Source organism: Hippopotamus amphibius, chromosome 1 (assembly GCF_030028045.1).
Source record: "Hippopotamus amphibius kiboko isolate mHipAmp2 chromosome 1, mHipAmp2.hap2, whole genome shotgun sequence".
Lineage (NCBI taxonomy): Eukaryota > Metazoa > Chordata > Mammalia > Artiodactyla > Hippopotamidae > Hippopotamus > Hippopotamus amphibius.
In genome coordinates, this window is record NC_080186.1 from 24,184,774 (window position 1) to 24,206,189 (window position 21,416).

At 54.8% G+C, this 21,416-nt stretch overlaps 1 protein-coding gene across 1 annotated transcript in view; it reads right to left on the minus strand.

The window, feature by feature from the left end:
* Positions 1 to 9,248: 9,248 nt before the first annotated feature.
* The window catches only part of SDC3 (syndecan 3), a 37,433-nt gene continuing 25,265 nt past the window's right edge, over positions 9,249 to 21,416 (minus strand). Inside the window, exons 2-5 of the mRNA XM_057710912.1 lie at positions 18,713 to 18,830; positions 16,504 to 17,117; positions 14,269 to 14,560; positions 9,249 to 13,312 (exon numbers count right to left, since the gene is read on the minus strand). Coding sequence (XP_057566895.1) covers positions 13,146 to 13,312; positions 14,269 to 14,560; positions 16,504 to 17,117; positions 18,713 to 18,830 — 1,191 coding nt within the window. The 3' untranslated portion in view covers positions 9,249 to 13,145. The remainder of the gene's footprint in view (positions 13,313 to 14,268; positions 14,561 to 16,503; positions 17,118 to 18,712; positions 18,831 to 21,416) is intronic.

The following is a 21,416-nucleotide window of genomic DNA, read 5'->3' on the forward strand; positions in this document are numbered from 1 at the left end:
CTTAAGCCGCGGACAGTGCCAATCCAGGGCCCACTCTCCTGCGTACGTTTGCCAGTAATATAAAGGGGCAGTGAACATACACGTGCTCTGGGCTCAGGCCCGAGGGGATCCCAGTCCACCCTCCCTGAGCCTCGGTTTTCTCATCTGTAAAGTGGGGGTGCCCATATCTGCCCTCAGGGGTTCAGAGAGATGCAGTGAGACGAGGATGCCACGGGCTCAGCACCAGGCATGGCACCAGAGACTCCTCTCCTCTACCCCCGAGGACAGAGACGGACGGGGCAGAGAATGTCTGCCAGTCTTGCCTGCAGGAGGCAGGAGGCCTGGGGAGGGGGGAGGCCGCCTGGTGAATAATCTCATTAATGGTAATCATCACCCTGATGCTTGTTAATATAATAACACTGGGCTCCCAGCCGCTGCTTGGCTCTGAGCTGGCTCCTCTGCGCCTCTCATCTCTGCCTGGCGGGGGCTCTGTAAACACTCATTACACTCCTGTCCCTGGGGAGGCCGCCAGGAGAAGCAGCTATTCCGGGCACACAGCTCAACTCCGGGCTGCAGGCTCTGCTTTTAATAAGCATCATTACACACACTCAGACACACACACACACACACACACAATTTTGCCACACTTTCCAGGCTCCTCACTGACCACCAATAATTGCTCACAGTGGTTGAACCTCACATTGTATCAATACCATGTATTCATTAAACACTCCCCGCTTGCCAGGCCCTGGTCTAAGTGCTCCACTTGTATTAACCCACTTAATGTAAATGAGCATCCCTGACATGTTCATTTTGCAGCCGAGGAAACTGAGGCACCTGAAGTAACATTTAGCCTTGGCTGAGTCACTGACCTGTGAGGGGCAGAGCTGGGACCGATGCCGCCTTACAGAGCATTAGCTCCTTCAATCCTCGTGGCGATTCGAATCCTCCTTCTCCCCACTGCGCTCATGAGGAAAAGGGCTCAGAGAAGGGATGTCATTTGCCCAGGAACACACAGCTCGGACCTGAGGGCCATGGGCTGTCTGACTTGAGAGCCCCTCATACTGCTCCCCCGGGGTGCAAGCAGGGAAGGAAATCCCCTTCCTCATTTAAAGATGGAGAAACTGGGACCCAAAGAGATTAAGGGACTTGACCCAAACCACACAGGCATCGATGTGGAGAGCGAGGGCCAGCTCAAAGCCTGGACTCCTGCCTGCCTCTTCCCCACCTCCCACCCTCACCTCCACCACGGAGCCTCTTTCTCGGAGACCCTAATTCAGACCCAGAGTCAGCTGGCTCAGACACGGGGGCATTCAGCGTCAGAGGGCCCCAGCCCACCTGGGGCTCCCTCCAGGCCATGGCCATTCTGTGCCACCACTGACTTCCTAGCTGCGTGCCCCTGGGGGAGTCACGTCCCCTCTCCGGACCTGAGTTTCCTCAAAATGGAGACAAGAGCTGACACTTAGGGGGTGTTTACAACCTTCCAGGACTGGTCTATGTGTTGGCCTGGAAATACCTCATTTTATCCCCACCACAACCCTGAAAGGAAGATATTAAAAGAGTCTATGATTTTTAAGAATCTGTTATTCTACAGGATTCTATGATTCCCACGGGGTCTATTATGAAAGACCCTGATCCTAAAAAGATTCTAAAAAGATTCCATTATTCTAGGATTCTCCGGTGCCGGAAGTTTCCATCCATCGGTCTGTGAATCACAATGTTAAAAGATTTCATGAATTGGCGATTCGTTGCACCTCAAGGGCAAGAGGCAATTTGTCAGCTTTCAGTCAGCCTTGAAAGCCACCAGTGTCCACCCCCTGCTCCTGCCCGCTCCCTGCGCTATGACATCAAGGCGAGCCGAGGCGGAACACCCTGCCTCTATGGCAGGCCTCGGGTCCAAGGCCAGCGAGGACGGTGGAGGCCGCCAGAGTGCTTGAGGGGTGGCTCGCAGACAAAGGACTCCATGGACCCGCCTCCACTGCCCTGGCCCGGCCTCTCACACAATGCAAGGACCTTTCAAGGCTGCATCCAGCTCACCCCCTCCCTGAGCCAGAGACACCCAGAAATGCAGCTGACTTCAGTCTCAGAGCAGCCCCCTCTCTGCTAAGAAGGGCCCCAATAAGGAGGTGGGGAGCAGAAAAAACAGAAAGGTCTCTTCATTCTCTTAGCTAGTCTGACCTCTCTGCCTTGCTTATGCCATCCCCCTACCTGGCATCCCCCTCTTCCTCTTTCTCTAAGAATCCTTCAAGGGCCAGTTCAATCCCACCTCCTCCAGGAAGGCCTGGCTGGTTACTCTAACCCTCCCTGATTCCCTCTCTTTCCAAAGTTCCATCGTATGGCATTAGGTGCTAATGTAGGACTCAGAGATTCTAGAGCCTCCTCTCCTCTCCAGTCCATCCTCCCTGCTACCACCAGAGTGATCTTTCAGGAACACAAATGTGACCTTGTCACTCTCTTTCTACAGATCTTGACTCCCAAGCACGGCATTCAAGACCATCCCTACCTCTGGTCCCACCTTTTCTGTCTGGTTTCATTTCCTGCCTCATATCCATGCACTAAGGCTTGACCAGGTGAAGTGGGGATCTGCCTCCCAGGTTATGTGGGCACCGGAGCAGCCCTTCTGAGGCTGGAGCAGCTGGGACCCTGCCTTGATCCCAAGAAACAGATATTGAAGATCTCCTCCCCCACCTCATTACACATACACACACACACACACACACACACACACACACACTCAAGCTGCCACCAGGGAGCCCGCTGGGGTTTGCAGCCTTAGAGCTCATGTTAGTACCATGGACAGCGCCACGGGCAGGCTCTGCGAGCTACTAAAATCCACCTGCACACATGCGTGTCTTGGGGCATGCGTGGATTTCATACAGCAGGCATTTGTTGAGCACCAGCTGCATGCCCCACACCTGCTAGGTGTTATGGAAAATACCAGAGGGAAAGATACTGACTTTTGCTGCACCCAAGAAACTTAGAGTCTGGCTGGGGAATTGATTGCCCTGACACCAACTTCTCTCCTCTCTCCCTACAGGCTGCCAGAGCCATGTTTACAAACCATAAATCTGATCGCATCACTCTAAAAAGTTCCATGCACACACACAGACACACCCCACCCCCACCCCCCGCCAATGTGTATAGAGTAAACTCCAAGCCATTTAGCACAACATTCAAGGTCCTCTCTGACCCAGGCCCAGCTCTTCTCGTGCCCTTGCCACCCCCTTGTAAACCCAACACTCCAGCCTCACTTGATTTCCACCCATCCCCAAACTGTCTGGGGTGGTTTTCTCACTCTTTTCCCTTTAATCAAGGAGTATTTCTGCCTCTTCTTTCCACAGAGAAGGCCTATATAGTCTTCAAAACTCAAATCAAATATTTCCTCCTCCTGGAAGCCCCAAAATTAATTGTTCCCTCCTCTGTACCTGCATCACCTGGCATCACTAAATTCTGAGTTACCATGCATCCTTCATATCAGACAGAATTTGTCCGGGCTAGTTAGAAAGCATTGGTGGTTACCAGAGTGCAGGGGCTTTCTAAGAACTATAGTTGATTAACTACAATGCCAGCAGTACTCATATCCAACAACTTCAGATTTACTTGGAAGTCTAAAAATAATGTCAAAGCTGTGCTTTTTATATCATTTTTTTCACTCCAGAAATCTGTTTGCCTTGTCTTTTGGAAGAGAGAGCATTATTTATTACATAGCTCAAATACCCAATAATTGTTAGCATGTGATTAAATAAAACATAGCCTCATATGAATCTAATGCAGATGTGAGGCTCAGCCCTGTTCCTTCTGCATCATGAATATTCTCAGGTATCTGATTCCAGGTCTGTCTTCTCCATCTCAGCCTGTGCATCCCCTGAGAGCCAGGACTGTGTGTCTTTTAATTCCATATCCCTGGTACCTAGCACTGTGGCTGGCACAGAGTAGGCTTCTATCAATATTGGATGAATGATTAACAAACTAGAATAAATCACATGGGCTTGAGTTAAGATTGCCTAGGTTCAAATCCTCATTCTACCATGTGTTAGCTATGCAATTTTAGATGCATTTTAAAGAGATCTCAGTTTTCTGATCTGTAAAATGGGCATGTTAATAGTACCGACCTTTAATTGTGCCGACCTCATGGGGTTATTACAACATCTAAAGGGAACACTGTGTATAAAGGACCAGGCATAGAACTTGGCCAAGAGTAAGTGCCCTATAATGATTCATTTTCGTTATCAGTGCTGTTGGGTTGACTTGCATGGTTTATACTTAAGCTCATTGGAATTCAGAGGAAAGAGAGCACCATGAAGTGGAGTCATCCAAGATGATGTTATAAGCTAATATTTACCAAGTATTTTCCATGTGTCATGTATTAACGTAATTCAACCTCAGGACCATTCTATGAGATGGGTACTATGATTCTCCCCCAATTCATCCCCATAAGGAAACTATGGTATGGGAGGGTAAATGACTTGCTTGAGATTACACAGCCGATAAGTGGAGAAGCCAGGATTCAAATCAGGACAGTGTGGCCCCAGTCTATTTTTTAATTTGTATGCCACGCAGCTAACCTCAAGAAAGCTAGAGGTTGAGCTGGGCCTTGAAGGACAAGCCACAGGAGGCACTCATGATAAGAAAAAGGGCTAAAAACTTTCCCCTTCACAACCCCCCAACAGCCAACCCAGAGACTCTCCCTCCAAAGCTTGCCTCCCTCCCTCCAATTCTCTTGCTCCTACCATCTCACCCGATCACCTCCAACAGGCCCTCCCTGCTCTCCATCCTACACTTTTCCAGGTCTAAGTATTTCCTCCTGGCCTCTCTTCCTCCCCTTTCCAGCCTCAAGGACTAACACTGCCTGGGAGTTCCTAGAGCTGGTGACATTGGAGTAGGGCTTTGAAGGACCCATAGGAGTTTGCCAGGAGAAGGGTGGAGAGGGGTCAAGCTTCACTGTACCGTTTTCTTATCTACACCCTCAGCCTTCTCAGAATTTCCATGCATCAGTTTCTCCATCTGTAAACGGGAGAGTAATAAGAGTACCTACTGCCTCTCAGAGTGTTTGTAAAGACTAAATGTATTAGTCTGCTTGGGCTGCCATCACCAAATACCAAAGACCGGGTTTACTGACTTAAGATATATTCATTTTCTCACAGTTCTGGAGGCTGGAAGTCCAAGATCAAGCTGCCAACACAATTTGTTTCTAGTGAGGGCTCTCTTCTTGGCTTGCAGACAGCCGTCTTCTCACTGTATCCTCATGCGGGCCTTTCCTATGTGCGCACAGGGCAGGGTGGGGTACACACATGCTCTCTAGGGTCTCTTCTTATCAGGTAAGGACACCAAACCTATTGGACCAGGGCCCTACTCTTATGACCTCATTTAATCTTTTTTTTAAAATAAATAAATTTATTTATTTATTTATTTATTATTTATTTATTGGCTGTATTGGGTCTTCATTGCTGTGCATAGGTTCTCTCGAGTTGTGGAGAGCTGGGGCTACTCTTCGTTGTGGTGCAAGGGCTTCTCATTGCTGGAGGTGGCAATAGCTGAAGCCACATCTCTCATCACAGTTTCATGTGAATTCCTTCATCAGAGCCATTCATGAGAGTCAATTTCCATTGAAGAGGAGGGGGCAGGGCCCCTGAAGGTGCTGGCCATGTGGAAGTGGACAACATCAAGCTAGGGAAAGGGTGATATTGCAGGAGTGCACAGCAGGGACGAGATGAAGGCTGGGGGCCTGGACTTGCAGTCAGAAAACCCAGCTCTGCATTTCCAGGGGATGTGACCCCTGGCAAGTGCTCATGCCCCCTAGGAATCAATTTCTTTTTTTTTTTAACTTTTTATTATGAAGAATTTAACATTTAAACTTAGAGTTGACAGAATAATATAATAAGCCCCCATGAGCCTACTACTCAACTTGTACCATCATCAACTCAAGTCCCATCCTATGTCCTCCATTCTCCCACCCACTCCCTCCCATATTTTTTTATTTTTTACAATAAAATGCATATATTTAGAGTGTACAATTTGGTATCCCCCCATATTTTTCAAGCCAATCCCAGACATCCCATCACTTCATCTGCCAGAATTTCAGTCTGTATAAAGACTTTTTTTAAAAAAAAAACAAACCATAACTATAGGGCCATTATCACATCTAAGAACATGGACAATGATTCCTTTATGACAAATATCCACTCAATGTTCAAATTTCCACTTGCCCCATAATTAGCTTTTTTTTTAAGAATTTGTTTGAATCAGCATCCAAATCAAGTTCCGACATGGATTGGTTAACATGACTTTTAAGCTTATCTATAAAGTCCTTCTCCATCTCTTTTCCTTTCCCCTTCCTTACAATTTATTAGTTGAAGAAGCTGGGTCATTTGTCCTATAGAAATGTCCCACAATGTGGATTCTGCTCACAGGGTCAAAGTCTTTATCTGTAAAGCAGGGGAATCAGTCTCTCTAAGAATTGAGTGAGATAATGTCTGTGAATGGGCTCTGACAATTGGAAGGCACCCACAACTGTCATGTGTTAACGTATCTTTGGAGACTTTCAATATCCCGTGTTTCTGTTTTTCTGATGATATAATTGAGGTTCAGAGAAGCTTAGCAACCTGCCCACGTGCACACAGCTAGCTAACAGTAGGAGGAAAGGGAGGTGGAATTTAAAGAACCTTGACTCCATGTGGAGACTCAGACTTGAATCCTGCTGCACCCTTTAATAGCATTATGGCCTCGGGTTTCTGCTCTCGGAGCCTCAGTTTCTTCATTTGCAAAAACCAACCAGGAGGCCAGACCTGCACGAGGCTAAAATGAGCTAACATGAGAAGAGCCCTTCTCAGAGTGCCTGGCAGTCAGTGCCTCACCCCATCCCTTCTGCTGTCTGCTCTCTGGCCCAGCCCCCTTCCTCCCTGAGTGCGGATAAGGCTTGCAGCTCCAGCGGTGATAAACCTGGACCCTCGGTCTGCCCCGAGCCCACCCTCAGGCCGGCAGAGACAGGGTGGGCGGCCCTCGGAAGCTGAGCACGTTCTGTTCTTGGGGCAGCTTGGCAGGAGGCTGTGACCTCTTGGGCTTTGGGAAACAATCAGCTATTCTTCCTCCTTCCCCCTCTGTTTGCTGCTCATCCCTGAGCCAAGGAGTCCAGAGAGAAATGCTCCAGCTCCCAGCAGCTCCCAGCCCATCTGTACAACCTACGTGGATGAATTCCAGGCAAGAGCCTCGGCTCTGACAAGCCTCAGCCTAAGTCATAGTTCACTCCAAAGCCTACACCAGTATTTTGATTTCTACCAGATTCCTTGTCATTTACTCATTCAACAGGCAGCAGGCTAGACCCTGCAGATGATGACAAGGATAGTGACAGCAATGATATCAATACAAATAATAGCTCACAGTTACACAGCACCTGCTGTGTGCCAGGCGTGGTGCTGAGCACCATGCGCATGAGGCAGGTTCTATTATCCCATTTCACAGGTGAGGAGACTGAGCACTGGGAGTCTGAATAACTCACCTGAGGTGCCACAGCTAGTCAGTGGTGGAGTTGGGATTTGAATCAAGGTTTGCCTGTTAAAGACTGACCGCACGAAGGGATCGAAGTCCAGCCGCTGGCTGCCACATATGCCAAGCTTCGTGCTGGTTGCTTTCGATATGTTATCTCATTTAATCTTTACAAGAGTCTCCAAAATATCGACCTTATTGTCCACATTTACACCTGAGGGAACAGGCTCGGAGAGGTAGAGCACTGTGCCCAGTGCACACAGCTGGGTCCACTTGACTACAGACTCAAACTCTTTTTACTCTTCCAGGCTGGGAATATAATATGATGTATGTCACTTGAATTCATATGAGAAGGTGGTGAGGCCCTGCAGGCGGGAAGATAATTATAAGCTATAGGACCTCAGAGAGGATGGAATCAACTTCCAAAAGCTTCCTGGAGGAGGGGCCATGTCAGGAGCCGGGACTTGGATGGTGGCGAAACAACCCCTCATGTCATAGCAGGCTTCTAACTGGGGCCCAGTCCTCTGTGAGAACCTCAACATGGCAAGGCTGGCCCCTTCGCCCCATTTTATAGCTGTGCAGCCTGAGACTGTCAGAGGACTCATGGTCTGAGGTCCCACAGTGATGACCCAGACCTTGAGGCTCTGTCCCTGAACTGTTTGGCAGTGAGGGGGATATTTGACGGGGGGGTGGGGGTTGGAGGTGGTGGCTGAGGAAGAAAGACACCCCCGCAGACAAGTGTCCTTACACAGTCATGAGACTCTGGTTATTGACTATCTCTCCCCAGTAGATGGACGTGCTCACCAGGTTGGCACAGAGGGGGCACCACAGCCATCAGGGCCCTGTGTGAGTGTAACATTGTAAGAGGAATAAATCTCTAGAGCACATGGAGAGGTTTCTGGACCATGACACTCATGCCTGGAGCTACCCTATGGCAAGGGGGCAGAGCTCTGTGTACCTCCAGAGAATGAGGACCAGGGAAAGGAAACACAGTAGAGGCAGATTTTGGCTAAAAATAAAGGACTTCTCAACAGGCAGAGTGTCCTGGTCCCCAGGATGCACCCCGCCTCCCCCAAGAGGCGCTGAAGAAGGGATTTCTACCCCAAGGGGCTCAGGGCTGGCTCTAAGGCCTTTCCAGTTCCATGACCCTGTGATCCCACGAGGCCATCCAGGCTTCCAGGCCACGCAACTCCTCCTGTCCCAGGTTCAGTCCTGTCCCAACGCCATCATCCAAGACCCTGTGAGCTGAGGCTGACCTTGCCAGGCCCTGTGCTGAGTGTTCCTCCTCACAGTCCTTGCGGATGTTGTTAAGGCTTATGCCATTTCTCAGGTGAGAACTTTGAGGCCCAGGCCAAGTAGCTTCTCCAGAGTCAGAGCTAGGAAACGTCACCTGGGCTTGAAACCAGGCCCATCAGATCCCAAAGACATCTCACCTCGACCGGTCCAATTCCAATATCCTGTGGTCCCAAGATCCTCTCCTTGTGGCCAGAAACCACAGTTCTTCTTCCCCTGGGGGTGGACCACAGGGCCCCCAACGCCACCAGGGCCTGGCCCCCCGCCCAACCACAGCCCCCACTCAGCCTCACCACAGTCAGCTCCGTGGTTTCCCGAACACTCTCAACCAAGAGCAGTTTTTACCCTAATGGTTCCCACGAGGGGCTGTCGGTCAATTCTGTTTGCTTCTCAATTTCTTTTAAAGGGGGATGTGGCTGAGGCCCAAGGGGGGACCGCGGGCTGCCCCTCCCCAAATGGCCTCCATGCTTATCACACACTCTGACCACAGTGCATCATTTCAGCTTAATTTTATTTCCTCTTATAAATGGGCACAGCACAGGAAATGTTAAAAAAAAAAAAAAGAAGAAGAAAAAAACCAGTTCCTTCACAAGGCTGGGACAGGTGAGCACCTGCCGTGGGGCAGGTGCCTTGGTTTCTTTTTCCAGTCTTTTTCCACTGCTTTTTCTTATTTAAAGTTTTGGCCATGAACTCAGGACAGGTATGGTTAATAAACAGGTTATGGGGTAGAGAAGGGGCAGGGAAAGCCTGGGGGAGGGAAGACAAACTCCCCCCCGCCCTAGGCTGGGTTCTTGAAGGGTCTGTACAGGAGAAAGGACGCACGGGAGGGACAGTGTCTTCAGGGGGCTCTCTGGAGCCACACTGCCTACGAAAAATATTTACATGCATTCGCCACGCTGGGGCCGGGGCACTGAGCAGCCTGGTGGGCACCCGGGGGATGTTGGGGCCATCAGCCCTTAGATGGCGACTCTGGGGCCCAGCCTCGGCGTCTCTGTAAATCTGTACACAGTTTGTGGACTTCTATTTACAGGCAGGAGGCCTGGGGAAGCACGTCCAGGGTGGCGGCTGCCAGAATAAATTCAGGAGCGCCAAGGAGGCGGTGGCCACGCCTGCCCCACGAGGCAGAGGTGGGTCTGCTCCCTGTGCCCAGGGCCCCAGCCTGGAGGCTTGGACAGATGGCTTGGCCCACCCCAGGGGGGTCCGGCCTGAGCACCCCAAGCCCCTGCCGGCTGACCTGCCCGGCCCGGCCCTCGGGACCTCCCATCTGCTTCTGATCAAGGGGACCAGCCTTCAGGGGAGGCACCCCCCTCTGGCCCCCTGGGGAGACAGAACTTGGGCTCTAGAAGTCACAGCTGGGGGGTGGCCCCAGCCAGCCCCGCTCTCTCTGGCAGCTGAGGCCCCAGAGAGGCTGTCAAGCACACACGCCCTCTCTTCCTTTGGAATCGGCCACGTTTCCCAGCAATGCCGGGGCCCTGCAGGACACCCTCCCCAGGAGCACCGGGATGGCTGGGGACATAACTGGGCAGGCCCTGTACGCATCACACCACGTGCTCAGGCAGGGTGAGCCTGCACTCACACTGCACCCCAGAGAGCCCCAGCCTGTCCACCTCACAGCCCGCTCTCGGATTGCCATGCTGGACAATGGGCTGGCTGGGGTTGATCGGACTGTTAAACTTCATAAAGCCTGGACATCTGTCTTGGGTCCAGGGCTCCATGATTGAGGCCCTCGGCCTCTTCTCTCAAATACTAAGGACACAGAGAAGAGGCCGGTGCCAGGAGGCCCCAGATGAGAAGCCAGCCCACAGAACGTGAGGAGTCATGCCTGCTGGGGCCAGGCTGGACCCACGCAGCCCCTCCGAGCCCACTCCAGCCAGACTACGCCCCACTTAGCCATCCTGTGCTGGACCCCGCCGCCAGCACCACGGCCTCCAGCCCCATGCTGAGGCTGCCCCCACTGCTGGGTCTCTTACCCCAGTCCCAGCATCCCAGGGCTTCCCTGGGTGGTCCAGACCCTCTCTCCTCCGTGCTCCCTGGCGTCTCAGCCTTGGCCTGCCCAGGCCTTCTCACCAGAGCTGCTGCCCCAAGACAGCAGCCCGCCAGGGAGCAGGGGAGAGGGAGGCTGGGACTTTGGTCTCTCCTGTCCCCCAGCCCTTACACTCCAGGGATGACTGAGGCCAGGTCACCTTCAACAGAGGGCGGGCCGGGGACGCCTCCCCCTACTCCTGCGCCCTCAAAGACGGGGGCCAGCTGGGCTCCTCACAAGCCTCCAGACCCTGCCAAGGGGGCCTGTGGGGCTGAAACATGGAGCCCCAGCCTAGGAGTAGGACGGTGGAAAAGACAGGCTGCGGAAGCTCCCTGGAACCTCACCCTCACTGCCTCAGACAGCCCCGGCCCTCACCCTGCAGAAGTCTATTGCCAGCAAGTCTTGAAAAGGGAACAGAAATAAAACTCGGGTTCCTGACTTAATCTGGGGTGTGGGCACGGGGTGGGGGGGAGAGGCCCAGCCCCATCACAGCTCAGGCCACAGCCCTTGGCTCCAGAAGCCCCCACAAAGCACACCCCCCCATGGAGATTTGTGACCCCACATTTAAAATATCTACATAAGGGACCCCATTTGCATGGGTAACAGAGAAAAGGGAGGCAGGCTGGAGCCTGGGACCCCCCCCACCCCCGCCTGCCCTCAGCCCTCAGCCGGGGGCAGTGCATCTGGATGGGCTGCTTCCAGCTGCAGCCAGGACAACTGCCAGGTTGTCTGGCCAAACGAATGGGTGAGTGTCCCCGGGAGGGTCCCCGGGAGGGCCCAGGGGTGGGGCTGAGGTGGGCCTGGTGAGGCCAACGGGAGAGGGTGCAGAGGGCCCAGGCGCAGGGCCCACCCTCACAGGCACTTTGGAGACTTGTGTCCTGGGAGGCAGAGTCAGCCCCCTAGCTCAGAGCAGGAGAGGGATGTAGGGAGACCAGGACCCCCACCACATGCCCCCTCCCCACCCGCGGCCTTTGGTCCTGGGAGACCCAAGCCCCCTCCCCAGCTCAAGGCTGAATTCCAGGAACCAGCCTGCCTTCCTCAGCAAGTGGGGGACTTGCCCTCAACCAAGTCCTTTGCAGGCTGCAGAGGGGAGGGAAGCGGGCAGGGTGAAGCCAGGCTCAGCAGGTACACAATGCCCTGAGGGGGCTTGTGGCAAGGTCCCCCACGCCGCACTTCATTCCAGGAAAGGCAAGTGTCCAAGTGTGCGAGCGGGGCTGTGTGGGTGTGAACGTGCATCCACGTGGGATTGCGTCTGACTTGCCAGGGTCGGTGGCAAGGTGGTTGGTGGCAAGGTGGTTGGTGAGGGTGTCGTGAGGGCTGAGCGTGACAGGGCAACGCGGGGGACCCAATATGGGCTGATTGTTCCGGCCTAATGGCACCCTCCCCAGTAAGCCTGAAAGCTGGAGGCAACGCGTGTGGTGTCAGAGTGTATGGGTGGGCGGGGGGTGGGGGCGGGGCAGAGAGGAGGCAGGCCACGCCGTCACTACTGCGTAACGACGATCAACGACTTGCATTGTCATAAGCATGGGGGCCGTGTAAGAATCGCATGAGCATAAGCATCTTTGGAAGAATGTGTGTGTCTGTGACATGTCTGGATTGACTGGGTGGTCAAGATCGCATATGATTTTGTCATTGTGGGCTTTTGTCTGTATGTGACAATACGTGTGACCATGTGGGAGATGGTGTCTGTGCAGAGTCCACTCGGAAGAAGGAGGTCTAAGCAGCCCAGCCCCTCCTTACCCGTGGCTGCCAGAGCACCCTCGGGAAGCCAAGTCCTCGGGGCAGACTGGGAAGGAGGTGAAGCCTATGGGTGCGTGTGTGTCGGGCAGGAGTGAGGAAAGGTGACCCCACAGCCCCACAGAGGCCAGGACAAAACAGGCTGGTGGTGAGGGGTACCGTCTCACCCAGGCAGACAGGGGGCCTGGGACAGCAGCAAGAGGTTGCAGTGTCAATGATCTCAAGGGCTGAGTTTGCCAAATGCTTGTCCTGGAAACCAGCCTAAGTGCCTCTCTGCCCCCAAAAGGAAACCTCAGCCAGCCCTATGGGGCCAGGTTGGGGCTTAAGCTTCACCCCTTCCACCAGCCAATCAGGAGTTTCCTTCCTCCTGTCCATCTGCAATGAGGTCCTAAAGCCCCAGGCTGGTGATGGGCGACAAGTGATGAGCTCATAAGGGCACAGTCTGGAGCAGATGGCAGTGCCCCCCGTCCCTTGGGGAAGAGCTGTGTGAGGCTGGTAATCTGGGCAGACCTTGGGAGAATGGCAGCGATGAACTGGGGCCAGGCTGTCTCCCAGGCTGGGGCTGGTGGTGCCGGGCTGGGGACTGGGTGGAGGGGTGGCGCTGAGGCTACAGGGAGGCACTCTGGCTCCACTAGGCGTAGAACTCCTCTTGCTTGTCGGGCTTCTGGTACGTGACGCTCGCCTGCTTGGGCTCCTCCAGCGTGTAGCTGCCCTCATCCTTCTTCTTCATGCGGTAGATGAGCAGTGTGACCAGGAAGGCGGCAAAGAGGGCGCCCACCACCCCGCCCACAATCACAGCTGTGGAGGAAGAGGGCAGAGGTCAAGGGCCAGAGGCAAGGTGGGATGCACTTAGAGCCTAAGGAGAGAGCAGGGGGCCCTGGGGGTGGGGGCAAGAGTTGGGAGAGGGCTGGGAATCTCGAACCTGAGACCAGAGTTGGAGTAAAGTTTGGAGTCAATGCTGAAACACCAGCACTGGCTGCCTGGCACTGTTCTAATCACCGCAGCCTGGCATTGTTCTAATCACACAAACACATGGAATCTTCACACAGCACTGTGAGAGAGGTGCTGTGCTATGGTCCTCATCAAATGTAAGCTGCCATCCATCAGAAGATGCTCCAGTATTTTATATACCCTTAAGAAAGAAAAACTCTGCCATCTAAACTAGGACACATCCCAACTGCAGAAGGGTTAACACATGAACAGATGTGCACTGAGAATTGATTAAGCACCAAATGATTATCCCCATTCCACAGAGGAGGAAAAGAGAGCCTGGGAAGGTGAAGGGCCTGCCTGAGGCCACACCACCCTTAAGTGGGGAGCAGGGTTTGGACCACGAGTCCAGAGACTCTTCAGGAGACAAGGCCAAGGGCGGGGCCTCAGGGCTGGTGTCAAGGATGGGAGCAGATCAAGTCAAGGACAGGGTTAGAGCTTAGGATCTAGGGGGTGAGGTCCAGGAGGGGTGAACCAGCATGGTCCAAGGAAGCATGGGTCAAGGGCAGAGCCTGAGGAGGGGTCAGAGGGTGCTAAGGAAAGTGCTGGAAGTAGGATGAAGTCAGGGTCAGATCCTGGGATAAAGAAGGTCAGAAGAGGAACCAGAGGGTGGGTCTTGGGGTCCCCAAGTCCCCAGCCTTCCCTTCCTAGGAAACTAGGCTCCTAGGAAACCCACACCCTACCCTCCCTCCTGGGTTCCTAGAGGGCAAACTGAGGCCCCACCAGCTGACCCCTCTGGGTTCCTCCCAGGCCACAAGTCTCACCTACGAGCACCTCCTTCCGCTCCAGGATGCTCTTCTGGGGCAGCTGAGCAGCCGAGCTGCCCGAGTCAATGGCATTGTCCAGGAGGCCAGGGCCTGGGCGGGCACCCTTGGGCAGCGTCCCGGGGGGAGGCGACGGCTTGGCCGCAGCCCCACCCACAGCCACCACCTCATTGGCTGTGTCTGGCTGTGTGGTCTCTTCCTCCGGCAGCTCAAAGTCCCCACTGGGTCCCCCGCTCACCGGCACCTCTGGTTCATCCCGGATCGTGGTCAGGAAAGACTCCGGAGTTGGGGTCTGTAGGGAGGGTAGCATGAGCCCAGGATCCAGGCCCCAGCACCCCCAGCCACAGGGCAGCCATACACACATGCACACAAGCCCACGGCCACCACCCACTTCCCTGCTAGGGCCAACACTCACTAAGCACGCACCACGTGCCAGGCACTGTGCTAGGCGTATCATGGGTGTTTTATCCTCCCAACCCCATAAAGGAGGTACTATTACCCCTAATTTATAGAGCAGGAAGTAGGCTCCAAGAAGGTAAGTGACTTGCCCAAGGACACAGCTAGTAAGTGGTAGAAGCAGAACGAAAATCCAGATCTATCCAACTCCAGAATCTATGTTCCTAACCACTATACTACACTGCCTCTATTCTCACCCTGGCGACATCCCGGTCCCCATCCCATCTCCATCACTTCCTTCTCCAGCTGCCTTTCTAACAATCCTTAGGGGATACCTATCGGGGACGGCTGTCTGGGGACAGTTGGGTACAGCTCTTAAATACTTGGCCGTGATCCTTGATCCGCGTGCCTGAGGCAGGGGTGAGTCTCTTAGCCTGAAGGTCAGTCCAAGAGCACCACAAATCTCAACGGCTCCCCGCACAAGGAGGCAGGACCAGAGGTGGGATCGTGGCAGGGATGTAGCTGCTTCACAGGTGGGCATGGACCGCGTGGGTCTGGTGTCCGGGCCGAGCAAAGGCTGTGCGCAGAGGCGGCACCAGCAACCTGGTCTCAGCTCCCCAGCACTGCCTCCCCTGCCTGCGTGGCCAGGCATCTGTGAAACGCCAGGCTGCCCCGACTGCTCAGAGGAGCCGAGAGTCGGGCCTGCGTCCCGCTGGGGCTAGCTGCGGAGTCGGAGGGCCGGATGCGGACCCACGGCAGCGGCGCGGCCTGAGGGCCCTCCTCTGTGAGGCGGATGCAAAGGGCTTTAGTGCCCCAGTCAGTGTCACGACATCCCCTCCTCACCCACCGGACCCAGCAGGGACCTGGCTACTTCTCCCACTTCCTTGATCCCACCCATCCTGGCATTCTTTATATCCTTATCCTCTTCCCTTCAACCTCCTCCACCCCCCATCCATAGTACCCCAAACACACACACACACACACACACACACACACACACACACACAGACACACACACACGCACACAGACACACACACACACACAGACACACACACACACACCCTGAGCTCTGGAGCTGACTGCTGGGTGCAAATCCAGACTCTGCCATTGCTGCCTATGAAGCCTTGGAAAGTGGCCTCACCTTTAAGGGAGGATGATGGCAGTGCCACCCGGGGGGCAGGGTGTGAGGGTGAGAGGACATGGCACAGGTAACATGTTCAGCACGGTGCCTGCCACCCAGGCAGCGCTCCATGAGTGTGAGCTGCAGTATTCCTCTCACAGAGCCCTGCTCTTAATTCCCCTCAGATGGATAAGAACAATGATGGCAGCGGTGGTGGTGGTGGTGGTGGTGGTGGCGGCGGCGGCAATGATAAAAGTGAAACCCGCATTTCGTTTAGTGCTGCCAGGCACTGTTCTAAGCACTTTGGATATGTTGGGAAACAATTCTCGCAACCCTATGATTTGCATTCTATTATTTTCGCCTTTTCACAGACAAGGAAACGAAGGTATAAAAAGGGTCCGTGACTTCCTGCAGTCACATGGCAGTGGAAGAATTCCAATCCAGGCTGCCCAGCTCCTGAGTCTGTGCTTTGAGCCAGGATACACAGGCCCCTGGACCCTCCCCCATCAACACTCTCATTCACCCAGCTCCTTCCCCATTGATGCCTTGTCCCAGCATCTAAAGACCCCCCGGCCTCATGCCTCTCTCACCCTCCCCATCCCTGTCTGGCTCATCTTCAGAACCTCGTACATCTCACCTCTGCCCAGCTCCATCTTCCCTCCGCCAGGCCCCAACCCACCCCCCTCTGCTCACTCCTTGTCCTCTCCCACCCACTCACCTGAGCCACCTCCGTGGGTCCAGGGGCAGTGGTCCCCAGGGGCAGGGTGCTCTTCTCAGGGACATCGGGCTCCTGGGTGGTAGCCGGCCTGGGAAGGGCCCTTGGCCTGGAGGTAGCTGTGCTGACCAGCCTGGGTGTTGGGGCCTCTGTGTCCAAGACGGCCACTGTGGTGGGAGGTGAGGGCACTGCTGGGCTGGTGGCCCGGGCTGTGGCTGCCGTGGTCAGTGGAAGAGGCAAAAGCTTCCGTGTGCCGGTGGTCCTTACGACGGAAGTAGTGACCGTGGAAGGGCGTGCCGCAGGGAGGCTGGGGGCAACAGTGGCCACTGTGGTGGGCAAGGTGGCCACAGTCGGGGCCCCTGTGGTTGTGGCAGCAGTGGTAGCTGTAGGAGTGGAAATCGTGGTGGCTCTCTGGCTAGGCTCTTCTGGGACCTCTGTCACCAGTGGGGGGCTGGTCGCTGGTTCCGGGGTAGGGCGCTCAGAGGGGAGCTCTTCAAAAGGGGTGCCCACAGGCTGGATGTCCACGGTGGGCAGCACCGCAGGTGTGGTGGACACTGCCAGGGCCACGTCTGGGCTGAACCGCATGGCTGTCTCGATGCCCGATTCCTGCTCGAAGTCTGAGGGGGGTGGGGGGAGAGGAGAGAGCTAGGAAGCCGGGTGATTCCAGGGCATGAGGATCCCAGGTAAGCAGCGGCCATCAGGCTGCGGGGCTCCCAACCCTCACCCTTTGCATAATTTTCCCAGGTCAAGATGAGGGAAAGGAGGAAGGCACAGTCTGGCCAAAGCTTACCAGTGGCTGATGGCTAGTGAATGTACCCCAACTCCTCTCTGTCTAGCCAAAAATTCTAAAGGACCACTTCTTCCAGGAAGTCTTCCCTGACTATTCCAGCCCACCCAGGCTGGAGCTTCTAGCAGGTTGAATTCAGGCACTGGCAACTCAGGCCCTACTGGCTGCAAATCTTGCGGGAGGTGGCAGGGAGGAGAGGAGCGGCATTCTGGGAAGTCAGACATGGGTATAACATATATGAGCACACATGGTGGGTAAACTAAGGCTCCCCCAGAGGCACACGCAGAGAGCAAGAGGGAGAACAAGCCCCTCCCACAAGGGATGCTTGAGCAATCTAGACTCCAAGCCTGGACAAGTGAAGGGAGGGCCTTGGGAGAAAATGAGTGGGGGGGGCGGGGGCAGCAGCTCCGGGGGCCTGAACCAGGCAGAGGAGGCATGCGGAGGAGCCAGGCAGGTTTGGGAGTAGAGATGTGACCATCAGGATGGATTCTATGAAGATTACCTCACAAGAGGCTTAAAGGAGTGGGCTAAAGGGGGAAGACTAGAGGCAAGGGGCTGTAGGTGGCCAGTTCTAAAGCATACAGACCCCCTACCCTCCCATTAGACTAGTCCTGCCCCCTCAGGGGGCCCAATCTCAACACACACCCCTTTTTACTGCCATTTTTAGAGCTCCTTCTCTGTGCCAGACCCTGATATCTTAAACAGAAGCCTTCCAGAGGCTCTCAGAAGAAGGCACATTTATCACCATTCACAGATAAGATATACAGACTCAGAGGGAAATGGCTAAAGGTGGCACAACTATTAAGTAGTGAAACTGGGATTCGAACTCTGTGCACCTCCCTCATCTCACGCTACTCCGTTGGCCTTTCTGGGCGGGGTCACAGAACTGGCACAGAACTGGGTTGTCCCAGGCACCACGGGAGGCACCTGCCCTTCTCCACCACTGCCCTAACCCCACCCTTGGCCACAGCTGATCGGACAGGAGGGGGCCACCTGACCCAAGCTGAGCCAATCAAGTGGTCTCTGCTCAGGATCGGCCACTGCAACTGAAAAGAGGCTACTAAGTTCCTCCAAGTGGTCACAACAGTACTGAAAACTGGGTTACTGAGGGGCGTCTGTGTTCCCTGACAGAGGCTGGAGGCCTGCAGGGAGACCCAAGCAGCGCACATGGAGACACAAAGACAGAAACGATGGGGAGCTAGGAGTGCTGGGCTCTGAGGCCTCAAGGCCCTGGTTCCACCCCGGGAAGGATGGCCTGCCCGTCCCATGCTTGAGGTCCACGAGACGCCCCTGCCTGACCTCCCCCTCCCCCACCCCACCACTGAAGTGAGTCCCTCTTCCTTGCCATCAAAGCCCTGGGTGGGGCACTGGAGGCAGACTGGCACTGCCGGCATGATGTGCAGGGAAAGGGACGGCGGTACTTACAGCCCGAGCCCGACCCGGAGTAGAGGTCGTCCAGCTCATCATCGGGGAAGGCGTCGTCGTCCCCAGAGCCCTCGAGGTCCACCGGCCTCTCGAAGTTCTCGCTGCGCCAGCGCTGAGCCTGGGGAGGGCAGAGTCGGACACAGGGCTTAGCACCTGAGGCCAGCAGCCTGCATGTGCCCAGAGGAACAACAGACACTCTCACGGGCCAAATGACAGGGGAGGGGCAGCATCCGATGTGGCCTCCGCCAGGGCCGGGTTACACTTCCTGCCTTGTCAGGCTGCTGTGAGCGTGCAGCGTGCTAAGATGTGCTGAGTGCCCCTCTGAGCAGCAGGTGCTCAGCACAGGTTCGTGTCGCCCTTGATGTGGCCAGCACCATAAGCCCCCTTCCACAGCAGAGAGGACTGAGGCCCCACTGCCCCAGGTCACCAGAAAGCACGTGATGTGATGAGACTCGGACTCTGCTAGGGACCCAAAGTCTCATACCTCAAAATCCCAAAGGCAGGGCAATTAGTCCCATCAGACAGACATGGGTGTTAGAGAGGTCTGGGGCTCCAGGAGGGAAGTTCCTTGGATAAGTGGGGTAGGGAGAGAAGGAAGTGGGCTCCCGCCCTGGCCCTGGCTCCTCCCCAAAACAAAGTCAGCCCCCCCACCCAAAAGTATCTCAATGCCCAGAGTCAGCTCAGGGCACCGATGCCATCTCCACTTCTGCCACAAGGGTCTCTTGGGGGTCAGCAGAGGTGAGAGGGGCTTCTCCCTGGGTCCAGCTCACCAGAGTGCTCCAGCACCCAGAATCAGAACCTGGGAAGGCCGGGTGTTGTGGCTCCTGGGCCTGGACCATCCCTCCCCACTGCAATCCCAGGCGGAGAGCCAGCACTAAGGACATCCAAGACAGGAGTGCAAACCCCCAACCACACCTTTGACCCTGTCTCCAGCCTGAGCCCAGCCACACTCCCTGACCCCTGAGAGCTCTCAGAGAAAGATGACCTGGTGCTCAGATCTAAAGGATTAGCACTTGGCTCTTAAACAACTGAAATAGAGAGAGAAAGGCATCTCAAGCAGAGAGATCAGAATAAGCAAAGGCTCCGAGGTGGGGAAGTACAGGCTATGCCATCAGAGCTGGGTCTGACAGCCTCATCCAGGGTCCTTCGGAACCCCTGCAGTCACTGGATTTCAGTCATTGGGCCCCTGTCTGTTCCCGGAACATGTGTGGTCTCTCCCACCTCTTTCATTCATGCTGTTCCCTCCACCTAAAACACCCTTCCCTCCCAATCCTTCATCCTCCAACTTCCCAGCAGCTAACGTCTGCTCCCCATCACTTCTTCCGAGAAGCCCCCCTACTTTGATCTTTCAGAGCATCCTGTGCTTTCAAATTCACATATACCACTACTTGTGAGCTGGCTGGGTATACGCTTGTTGGCTTGGGTGTATACTTTTTCCTTGACTGCGCCCACCCACACTAAACTATATCTCGATAGAGGCAGGATCGTATCAGACACACAGTAGGTATCAGGAAGTATCTGTCAAGGAACGGGTTTGGAGTTGGAGGATGTAATTCCCAGGGCAAGGGTGGGGCAGGGAAAGGCCGGAATTGAGTTTGGGGAAACCCCATAGGCTCTCACTCTTCATACAACGACTTGGAAACTGGTCATTTTTTATCCTGACTGCCCATCAGAATATTGTGAAAACAGAACTCAGCCGTTCAGCAGGTCCAAGGTGGAGTCTGAGTATCCCCACTGTTTGACTGACATGGGGAGCCACGGAAGGTGTGTGAGCAGGAGAGGGGCTGGATCGGTGTTGTGATCTGTGCTCAGCCTCTCACTCTCCTACCCCGACAGGCCCCCTTCTGGAGTTCCTATGGAGCTAGAGAGAGGATCCCAATCCTGGCTCCCAGCCCTGAACCTCGACCAGCTGCTCCAAACCCCTACCCAGACCAGGCAGGGCCGGAGGCCAGGGCAGGGAGCCAGGAGATTCCCCCCACCATACCCACTACCACACACACACACACAGTCTCAAAGTAATGAATTAATCAGTATTTACTTGCTACCAGTGAGTCATGGAGTGGAACAATTAGAGTAATTGCTCCGTGACTAATTGCTGGGTCTTCCTCCGTTTTAGACATTGCAGGAGCTCAGAGCATCTACCGTCCAACCTTCCCCAGCTCCCATCTCTGCTCCCACTTCGCAGAAGAACAAATCCGCGGACCCGAGGTGAGGGGGCTAGAAGCTCCCACACGACCAGCCTCCACAAGCTGGGCCAGCTCAGCTGGGGTCCCTCGGAGACTTTCCACTCCATTCTTAGGCAAGCAGCCTGAAGCCAGAGACATGCAGCAGGATGGGGACTGAGCAGCGGCAGGGCTCAGAACGCCTCTCCTGAGCGGGGCCATCGGCACGCTCTCCGTGCTTTCGGGCAGCCCAGGGAAGGCTGGAAGCCTTTTAGCTGGGAGGAGGGGTTTTAAGAAGTCTGTGGTCCCAGGGGACCCCCAGACTGGGGTAAATATGGAGGCCAAAATAGGGAGTCCTCATGATTCCACAGTGACCAGCCCCTAACACCCTGCTCCCAGAAAGGCTTGCATAAATTCAAAAGCCCCACCCCTGCAAAGCCACACAGACCCTTGAAATGACACACCCAGAGACATAGAAAGAACACATACAGACACACCTTGACACATGCTCCCCTAAAGGCAGCCAGAGAGAGGCACCGCGT